Source organism: Nuphar pumila, chromosome 7 (genome assembly GCF_984573655.1).
Source record: "Nuphar pumila chromosome 7, dmNupPumi1.hap1.1, whole genome shotgun sequence".
Taxonomy (NCBI): domain Eukaryota; kingdom Viridiplantae; phylum Streptophyta; class Magnoliopsida; order Nymphaeales; family Nymphaeaceae; genus Nuphar; species Nuphar pumila.
The window spans coordinates 12,001,024-12,012,073 of NC_143255.1; the positions used below are offsets into that span (position 1 = coordinate 12,001,024).

An 11,050-nucleotide genomic window follows, 5' to 3' on the forward strand; every position below is an offset into this window, starting at 1 on the left:
GTACAGAACCGAGGGATGAAAACAGTTCAGATTCGGGTTGGGTATTATTCAATACCAAATCTAACCAATAGGATATTGGCTAATTGGACTCTGATTCGGATGAGAAAAAAACTAATACTGGATCTCAAAAAATACATGTAACCAAATTGAGACACCAGTCCGCTTAAGTCATGAAATTTTTAAACCGGATCCCAATTTGACTACTAATCGGATTCAATTTTCTTAAACTAATCGGATTGGATATCAGATATATCCGATGCATTGACATCCGACCGTCAGTTCAAACCAGAGCTTTTGAAAACTAGGATCCGAAAACCGACGGTCCAGATTGAAGCTTCCCCTTCTCTTTCTTTTCACCCCAAAAAGTCAACAAACATATATAAACAAATTAAAGGATTTTGAAGAAGCAGGTTCACGTGCCCCCCGTTCTCCTCTACCTCCTCAAAACGAATCTGAAATTCGTGAGGAGCAGAAGTCTCGTGTTTCTCTCTCCTCTGTTCGAAATGGTGCGTCTCTGTAATCTTTCTCTCTCTCTCTCTCTTGCTGTGTTCCTTTTTTATTACCAATGGGGAGAATTTTTTTATTGATTCGTCTCTCATGGATATGATACGATGAAATCTTTCCGTATTGTGATGAATATGGATACTTTTTATGGTCTCTACTCGGCATGCTTGGCCCTACGGTTGTGGCTATTTCTCATGATTTATTTGCAGTCTTTTGGTTTTCCAAAAGTTCCTTCCCTTCATTCTTTCACGCGCTTCAATCCAGGGATTTAGGATGAATCATGTTTCGTTGTTTGGTTTGTTGGTTTTTGTTTGATTTGAGGTTTAATTCCTAATCGCAATGGGATGTTTTTTATCTTAGTTTATGACTTGGATGTCGGCATGCATCGTTTAAAACCCATATATTTTGAGCAAATGATGATCTGATCGAACGGGACGCGCTCGATCCTGTGTTCGTGGTGTTTTGGTTTCAATGGACTATACAATATGTGCGGTTTCCGTAAGATTCCTAGAGAGTCCTTAATTGTCTGGTTGTAGACTTACTGTTGTATGAGTTCAGTAGCTATGTGGATTTGTTCGTTCATTGGTTTTTGGCAAGTTTTGGTTTGAGGTTTCGTATAATTCAAAACATTTTGAGCAATCATTTTCCTCTTGTTTTTTCTTTTTATGCGGAGAAAACAGAGAAATGTGGAGCTTGAGATTGCTCCATCAAGGCATCATTTCTATTTATAGATGATGGATTCACAAAATATACAAGGAGGTTTCTGTTGGTATCCATTAAATACTTCTATTTCTCTTTAAAGAATGACTATCGACCGATTCAACCACAGTCTGCTATATGGGATTAAATAGGGGCTTACCCAAAAAGTCTTGCATCCCTTCTCTTGTGGTTTTATTTCCATTGTAATGCAGTTGCCCGAACATGGGGTCACCTCCAATTGTCCTCTTTCTGTGTCCATCCCTTTCTTTTTGCATAGGCATGCTGGGGATAACCTTCATGGGATTTGCATCTGAGACCCCTCGGTGATGGTAGAGTGACCGACAGTGGCCAGAATTGGAAGCGGATATGAGAAATGATGCATGAAGTGGAAATGAGGAACTTGACAACATTTTGAATGATCATTTTCTTTCTTCTTCTTCTTGTGTGTGTGTGTGTGTGGAGAGGGCACTGAATTATGGGGCTTGAGATTCTTCACCATGAAGGCATTTTTTTCTATTTGTAGATATGCTTTTAAAAACAGTATATACAAGGAGGCTTCTGTTGGTACCGGTTAAATATATCTATTCTCTTTGAAGAATGACTGTGTTAAAGTTCAAACACAGTCTGCTACAGGTTTAAATAGGGCCACATCATCCAAAGCCTTTCTACCGTTCTCTTGGGATTTATTTTCCATTGACATGCAGTTGCCAAAGCATGGGACTACCTAAAAATGTCCTCTCTCTCTCTCTCACTCACTTAGTTGTTTAACCCTTGGATGGGCATGCTGGAGGATAATGTTAAATTATAGTATTCATTGTAAATATGTATGTTAATATGTATATATATTAATCATAGTCACAAATATTGGTATCGGCTATATCTTGGTGAGGCTGTTTCTCACGATATTATAGGTTTGGTGATAAATCTCGAAAATCTTGGGAAAAACTCAGGGCTTAAAAAATTAAAAAATATATAAAAATAACAAAAATAAGTAAGAAAAAATCATGTTTAAATAATAAAATACATATATAATAAAAGAAATAAGTAAAAAATGCAAAATAAAGAAGAAAAACATATTTAAGATGTAAAAAATAAATAAAAACAATAACAATAATTGATAATATCGTGATACTATCATGATATTCTCGTGATATTATCAAATTAGTGATATTTTGAAAATATCGTGATATTTTCAAAATATGAAAATATCACGTTGTTTTACCTATAATATTGTTTGCTGAAAATACAGTGATAATATCGCGATATTTTGAAAATATTGCCGATATCTGTGACTATGATACTAATATATATATATATAAGGGGTATTTATGTAATTTTATCTTTTGTTTTATGTTATTTTTTATTGTCTTAATCATGTAATAGGTAGTTCCCCTTAGGTGCACTTTAGTAAAAATGTTATAGCGGTGGAACTAGCCCCAACTAGCCATTGGGCGAGTCCAACGGAAGCTCTCTCCCATACTCTCTCTCTTGTGTATATATATGTGTGGTGAAGCCACACATTCTTATGGTTTTCTTAAGCATTTTATCAATATAGTTATTTATGTTTTATGTGTGTCGTGAAACGAAAGTGGGCAAGCAAGTGCTAAAAAAACTATGGAGCATGAAGCAGGATAATTTCTGAAGCGATTGTGAAAGCATATGAGGAGCGAAAAGATAACATGTAGGAGACAATATGCAAGCAGAAGTGGATGCAAATATGAAAATGAGTAGGCGATGATGTAGAATGAATGAGGAAGCGAACATAGGGCTTGTTATAGTAAAAATAATGTATAATAATCTAAATCACATAGTAAGCAAAGGGGAAGAAATAGGAAGTAAGGAGGAAGCAACCAGGAAGCAGTTGGTGCCTCCCACTATGGAAGCATGTTTCCTCATGCTTCCCCTTCTTCGAGGGATGTGTGCCACTTCCCACTTCAAAAGCGCGCTTCCGTATCTATGGGACTACCTTACCAATCCAGCTATTTCATTCGGCCCCTTTGTCCATCTATTTTACCAATACATGTCTTTTCTTTTGTTTTTTGTCGGAGGAACTGCAAATAATGGTTATTATTTGCAGCTGTTGAATACTTACTAAGAGGGTGGATAATTTTAAACTATGGATGAGAGTTGTTTTAGCATGACGTGCAGGAAGAAGAAAAAGAAATCTTTTTTTATCAAACTGTTTGATGTTTTTTGCTATTGAATAGATGCCACTAATTTCCAGTAAAGCTGTATTAGGAGGAGAACATTCTGTGCGATATGTTACAGATCATGCACCAAGCCATAGTGTGATAGGTATTGATTGTGAAGAAGCAAAGTCAGATTATAGTAGACCAACATGTGTTACTTGTAAATATTAAAAAAATCTGAAACTTATCTGCATTTTTTGGTCAGGTTGTGAAAGTAAGACTCCTAATAAACAGGGGATTGGGAATGGGAGAATGTGCGCTGATGCCAAGAATTTCTTGTGAGAAGTGGTTACCTTGTAAAATGTTGATAATTGGTTGACTTTCCAGACTGAATAGTTGTTGTTTGTCATCATCATTGTGGATGTGGAAGATAGGACCCCTACAGGCTCTATGTATGATTAGACTGGGTAGAAAACACCATCAATTTCAATTTTGTTGTCAGAAGCATCAGACTATCATGGATATTTTCAATAGGAGATGGATGCAAAACATGCATGTTAATGGCTTTTTAATTGGATTGGGCTTTCGGTGGCAGTCCCAATCAGGCGGGCCTTTATGGGCCCTATTGGGCCGGGCCAAGCCCAATGGCCACCCCTATGCATAAATTGTTGCTTTCATCTCTCTCTCTCTCTCTCTCTCTCTCTCTCTATATATATATATATATATATATATATATATAGAGAGAGAGAGAGAGAGAGAGAGAGAGAGACCTCATAGACAACTAGCAATCCCCTTGTTGTATCCAGCATACCTGCACCCATACCTATGTGACAGAGAGAAGTCAAAGCAAGAAATGTGCATGAAACTGGCGATCATCTGTTATTTCCACGATTAAAATATTGTCATCATTTGACTTTATCTATGCGACATAGTTTTTGTTCGTTCATGTCACCATTTTCTGAATTCATTTGATTGATTGACTACATTTGGAGGTGATGACAAACTTTAAATTCCTGGTAGGAATGGCGAGTATCACCTGCGATGCCTTGGCCTATGAGGTACAGTTAGAACCTTCTGAAAATTGCTTTTGATTTTATAGCGTCCACTCAGTTTTACTTAACACTGAAACTTGCAGAGTTTGTTGTGATGGATGTATATACTTGAAGAGTGGTTTGCAAATGCACATGAACTGGATATGTTTGCTATATTGATGGTAGTGATGAGTTTGAATGCTTAAGCTTTTAAAGGATTGCTTCCAGAGATATGTAAGATGATTGCTTGACTAAGTCACCAGTTTTCCACCTATCAAACAGAAAAAAGAAAAGAAAAGAGCGACCAGTTCTGTGGTTGTGTGTCTGTGGTGATTGAGCGGTGCATATGTTAAAATGAAGAAATTTGACAGTTCTTTAGTTGACACTTTGATATATTTTAAACCATTTGCGGATAACTTATATTTTGGCCTTGAATTTGAAACTGAGCATGTGGGGTCTTGGTGATGGCTCTGATTATTAATGCCATGTAGAACTGTGTTCTTTTTGTTAATCTGGGACCGTGGCCACATAGTTAATACTTTTGTTCGGGCACTCTTTTATATATTTGTTGGGTTAGTCAGGTTAAGTTTGGAAGGGTTGACTCCTAGTCGTAGGCATGTTGCTGTATGTGGACGTGGCTGTTGTAGAATATCACTGGTTCAATAGATGGGCTGTTGGTGTTGACTGAAGCTGTAATGTCACACCACTTCAGCGAGATGATTTGAGCCAGTGAGGTTGTGTAACGTCTTGTGGCAATCTATCCTTTTGTGTATCTATGAAACTAAGAGATATGGATGATAAGTGGAATGACATCCATCAGCATCCATCTTTTTTTTTCTCATGTTTTTTTCCCTGCCTGTGATTGCTTCTTGAAAGTGTTATTCCAATAACTCTTCTGTCAATTCTTGAAGCATTACTTATCCAAGTAATAAGAAAAAATTAACCATGAAAACATGAGAAAGAATATGAAGAGATGCATGCGTTAGCAACTGGTGTGGATGAAGGTTGTCATTGGGTTTTGTACAATCATGTACCATCTATTCTTCAATCTTGCAGATAGGAAACCTTCTTGGTTCATCTGCGTATGCCTTTTATTTTCTCATTTTTGGGTTGCCTGGTAGCAAACACAAAGGTTTGACATTTTCACACAACGTAGATTAGGAGACTTTTTTGGTTAAATATTTACATGATGATTTAAAGGAGTCCACAGTAGGAGTTTGTGCCATACATTCATGCTATAAAGTTGGTCAGTGCTTTAATAATTTATGTATTGTATCATTTTCATTACAAGTAGTATTACAAGTGCCTTACTACATGAGGTCCAAAGTGCACTAAAGATATTGGAGCCTCCTGACCAGCAGTTTGGTTGTAGAATAGTGCTCGCATCATAAACTTTCTGTATTGCCATGCCATCTCTTATCAGTGCCCACCTTTTTTGTTCAATTTGATATGTTATATGCACTAAACTGGTGTTTTGAATGCAGGATGGGCATGAACCAGCAGATACAAAGCAAAACACTGCTGATATGACTGCTTTTGTAAGCTTTCATTTGAAAACCTATAGCTTTGCATGACAAAATGTCAGATGTACCTAAATAGAAAATTTGACAGTTAGATCCCGAATTCTTTCCAACTTTGTGAATTCTCTTTGTCACCCATCCTTCAAGCTTTCAATCTGACCATCTTAGTCCTGGAATCACTTTTCTTCATTTTTTGCTGAAGGTTTTTGGTGAAACATACATCACATGGGTAAGGTTGTGGATAAGGGGATGCAACCAATTTATGAAATTTCCAATATGTGGATACGGGGATACAACCAATTTATGAAATTTCCAATATGACTACCATATAAGGGGCACAAAATGGGAGTCAAAATGGAGTATCTGTGTGACATAGGGCAAAATTTACGTTTAGTATCAAAATCTAAGCACATATTTCATGTATTGCAGGTACAGAATCTCCTTCAGCAGATGGTGAGAGCTTCATCAGTGTTGGAAAAATAATTGTCTTTCCATTCATTTATCCTGTTTTGCTTCATTTTTCTTGGAAAAATAATGTATTTACATTGATTTATCCTGTTTTCCATGTGAAATAATTGGATCTTCATAAAAATTGTGATTGCAGCAATCAAGGTTCCAGACTATGTCCGACTCCATCGTCTCAAAGAATATCCTTTTGCATGCACGTCTGTGTGTGTGTGTGCGCGTGTCCATGTAGTTGAGTGTAAGAGAGAGAGAGAGAGAGAGAGAGAGAGAGAGAGAGAGAGAGAGAGAGAGTCTGCCTTTTTGTGATTTCTTAACAATAGTTTTTTTTTAAAAGAGTGATTTCTTAACAGTAGTTAACTTGATGAAATGGGCAACCGTATAGATGAGTTAGAACATAGCATCAATGATCTGAAAGCAGAGATGGGAGTTGATGGATCAGCATCTCCTTTGCCTCCATCCAGGGTGAAGCAGGAAGAGAGCAAGGCAGACACCTTATCTGGCAGCTCATCATAGTTCACAAACACCACAGCTTTCACATCACTTGAAGTTTCTCTTGCATGATTCCTGATAGATTTTTATGTGCATTATGTAATGACCTGTCTTGTTGTGTGCATTTTCCCCCAGCAGCAACTGAGATTCTGCTTCGTTCTTGTTGAAGTGATCATCTGATCCGTCTATGTGGTTTCCTTTTCTAGATTATGGTTTTTCCCTCCGTGAGCTCTTCATGCACATGTTGCAGTGGGAATGACTGCTATAGCCCTGCACACCACCATGGTTGACTTGTCCCTTGCGGTGCATCTTGTATCCATGTGGTCTTACTCATTTTGGTAATAATAGAGTTGGATGTAATTGGATTTGCATATTCAGATTTGCATATGATTGACATATGAAAGCTGATGTTTATTCTCAACCAATGCGTATTCAGAAGTCAAAGACTCCTGAGTTTGAATCTTCACGTTTAATTTGTACAAACCATCATAAACTAATGCAAAACCAATTTCAATAGAATTTCTGTAAATGCATAACCTAAATTTTTTAAATTTAAGGCAATATCTAAATTTATCTAATCTTGAAATTGAAATTAATTTTCTACTATATGATGGAACATAAAACGACATCATGAAGATCCAAATCTATGCCTTTATCTAAAGTGATCATGCGGGTCCCAATATCCTTAACATGCAAGCACATCTTGTTTCTCGAATAGATGCTCTTCTGATGCATTGTTGGTTTTCTTCTGTTCAGAAACGGTTGTAGACAGTTGAAAATATGAACAGTAGCACCAGAGTCAATCCATCAACTATTTTTAAGAATTTGTAATAAATTATATTCATGAGAAATAAATGATAAATTACCTTTATTTTTTAACATTTTTTTGTAATTTATGCAATATGTCTTCCTGTGTCTCTTCTTATTGCAAAAGAAGCATTTTATGGGAGCAAAATCAGGTTGCTTGCTCTAAGATGACTTATCTTCTGCTGACTTCTTTCTAGCAGTTTTCTTAAATGCATTCTTCTTTGGTCCTACCTTGGAGCCATGAGAAGCCATATGTGCACTTTGCATCTTCTCTCTTTTTAATCTTTCTTCTTCTTCAACACACTTGAACATAAGTTCATTAAATGTTCATTCATCATTATGTGTATTGTAAGAGATTTTGAAATGTCCATACTCCAAAGGTAAAGACGTCAGAATCAAATACACTAGGAATGAGTCAGAAATGGTCAGCTTCATGTCATTCAACTGATATGCTATGTTCCTCATTTCCAAAATATGCTGACGAATATTATTTTCTCCAGAATATTTCATAGTTATTAGTTTTGACATTAGGGTATTGGCCCTGACCTTATTGGAACTGACAAACTGTGCCTCAATGGCACTAAGAAATTCTTTCACTGTCTTGCATTGTGAGATAGCACTGTGAATATTTTTAGCCACCTTAGATTGCAAAAGCAATATGCTAAGTCTATTCGAGTGCTCTCACTTTTCAAAAGCATTCTTTTGTTTATCAGTGTTTTGATTTGTCAAGGCAGCATACTCATCCATTCTTAAGGCCAAATCCAAATCCATATACCCTAATGTAAAAATGACAGTTTCTTTTCAATCATTAAAATTAGATACATCAAGAAAATGAATAGAACTTGAGCCATCTATAATCACAGAACTAGAAACTGCATGACAAAAGACATTTATCAAAACAAAACATATACGAGACAAACCTGATAGAAAAATCAATAAATAAAAGGCCCTGAATATGCTTATTTTCGGGTGAGTGTAGGGGGTCATCAGAGTCATAATTTGGTAAGAGCTCCGACATGCGTAATCACTATACCTACCAACTACAGTTGGTAAAACTAATGCTTATGTGAAGCTAGATCATCAACACATGGTACCTTTGGATACACATGTGCGATATATCTCGACACATTTGCCTCATTTTACCCTACCTAAATTCTAAATACAATAAAACTACCTTTGGGTCGTTTATCGTTTCATAAATCTAAGTACAACAATAATATTGGTTAAAGCTATATGATAGAATAAAAATTTGACAACATACGTGTATTTAGTTACTTTGGTGACATGAATTCACTAAGTCATCTGGCTATCCTTGATGCCAATATTATACATTCATTTATGCATGCATAATTATAAATAAAATGCATAAACAATAACAAAAACTAAGCTTAAATGGATAAAACTCGAGGTCTTCAAGCAAAAACTGGTCTGAAAACACTCTGAACTGGTCTGAAACAGTCTCAAACTGGTTCTGAACCTTATGAACCAGAGTCAAGTATGAACAAAAGTTCATAAAAACCCTATAACCATATGCTAAAATCCTAGTATCTTCTTATATTTATGAAAACAGAGTCTTAGCATCTCAGAACCGGTGAAAAACTGAAAAGAACCGGTAAAAAACAGTTCTGAACCGGTCTCGAAAAAGGCTAAATCAGTCATAGATCCGGTTCAGTTTCAAATAGTGTTAGGATCCTGATCCGGTTCATATTAGATCAGGGTCTGACCCGGTATAAGATGGATCTGGGTCTAACCTGGTCTTTACTGGATCTGGGTATGACCTGGTATAAACTGGATCCAGGTCTGACCTGATACTAACCAGATCCGGGTTTGACTCGCTACATACTGAATTCGACACAAAATGAATCCGGGTCGAACTCGGTCTTTTTGGATCAGACCTGGAACCATTATGGGTCCATGTCCGATCCAAGGAAAAACAACAGACCCGATCCACCCTGAACGGATTTGGATCGGGCCTGTCATCAGGTCAAAAATACCATACCCGATCCAACATCTGCATTAAAACAGAAACCCGAGGGTTTCTATTTTACAATGTCTGAGAAACCTTTCAGTTTCTTTCTGTAGATTTTACGGCGACCCACGTCGCCTGAGCGGCGACAAATGCCGACAGATTGCCAAAAAAAAAAACTGCCAATGGCAGCAGCTCCCACTGAACTCCGATGATGTCCTCTCCCACCTTGCCCGACAGTAGAGGTGAAATAAGAAAGGGGTTTGTCGCCAGTCATTAGCGCTAGCGATGGCAACCTGCATCCGCCCTCTCGGATCTCCGACGATGACCCGCAATGACCCATGATGCGCCTCCTGCCAGAAAACCCCCTTCCAACGAAAAGGGTTCCGTGCAAAAAAGACTAAAGGGGTTTTCAAACCCTCTTTTCTTATGATCGGCGCGACAAGTAAGGGGTTTGTCGTACTTCGTCGACAATCCTGCGGTCTGGCGAAAAACCCCCCTCCCCCGACGATACCGCACGACGATACCGACGTAGGGAGACCACCTTTGCAGCCCAACGGCCACATGTAAAACTCTAGATCCTCTGTTTCCTCTTTTTATTATTATTATTATGCCGACGATGGTCAGTGGATTAATCGATGAGCCACGTCGCCTCACGACGACGGGTTGTCGAAAAAATGCCATCAGGCCCGTGCAGTGAAAAAGCATGGCGTGGGCCCATAACCCAATGTTGGGATCCTCTGCACGTAAGAAGTTCGAAGGTACCTCAAGAAGCCATTTCAATCCGACAATAGCAGATGGTGTTTCACAGGGCAAAAGAAACATGAAAGATTCGCTCTTCAGTCGGATCGCAATCCTCTAATGAGCACAGGCACCTTCAGCAACCTGTGAACAGGATTCATTTCCCTCTTTAGTGAAAAATTCAGAAAATGTAATTTCTTCCTTAACCCTTTTCTGTGTTTTTCTCTTGATATGGGTTTTTCATTGACACCCGTTTATATAATGTAACTATTTATTAGAGAACAGTTACGGTAACTGTTCCTTTCTAAAATAGTGAAGTTTATCGGATAAGGACACCTTCATGGGAGTCTTTTAATACAGGGTAATAATACCGGGTAACGCCCACATTAGGTGGGTGACTCCAACAGTGTTTTCACCATATTGTCTCTGTCAATCTTTGTCCATCCCCTCCCCTCCAAGTTTTCTCATCCCGCGATGTCGAGACCCAGTTGCTTCTTTATTCTTTGCAGGTGATGCCTTGCTTTTTGTGAGGTAAATAAAAGTTTTGTTGGCCATCCGTAGAACACAAGCAAAATTTGAGAAACATTCTGGTACGAAAATAATTGCTTCCAAATCTCTTTTTGTACCAATCAACCTGGAGACACACCATGAGTATATGGAGTCAACTCTCTCTTTTAAATACGTTAGAATTCTTCTCTT

General features: G+C 37.7%; 1 protein-coding gene across 1 annotated transcript; it reads left to right on the forward strand.

The window, feature by feature from the left end:
* The first annotated feature begins 443 nt into the window (after positions 1-443).
* On the forward strand, positions 444-7,136 carry LOC149831150 (heat shock factor-binding protein-like). The gene is made up of 6 exons (XM_090011984.1): positions 444-506; positions 4,353-4,390; positions 5,848-5,901; positions 6,313-6,336; positions 6,488-6,530; positions 6,707-7,136. Exons 2-6 carry the CDS (start codon positions 4,355-4,357, stop codon positions 6,859-6,861), a joined length of 312 nt encoding a protein of 103 aa, XP_089868110.1. The 5' UTR covers positions 444-506; positions 4,353-4,354; the 3' UTR covers positions 6,862-7,136.
* The last annotated feature ends 3,914 nt before the right edge of the window (positions 7,137-11,050 follow it).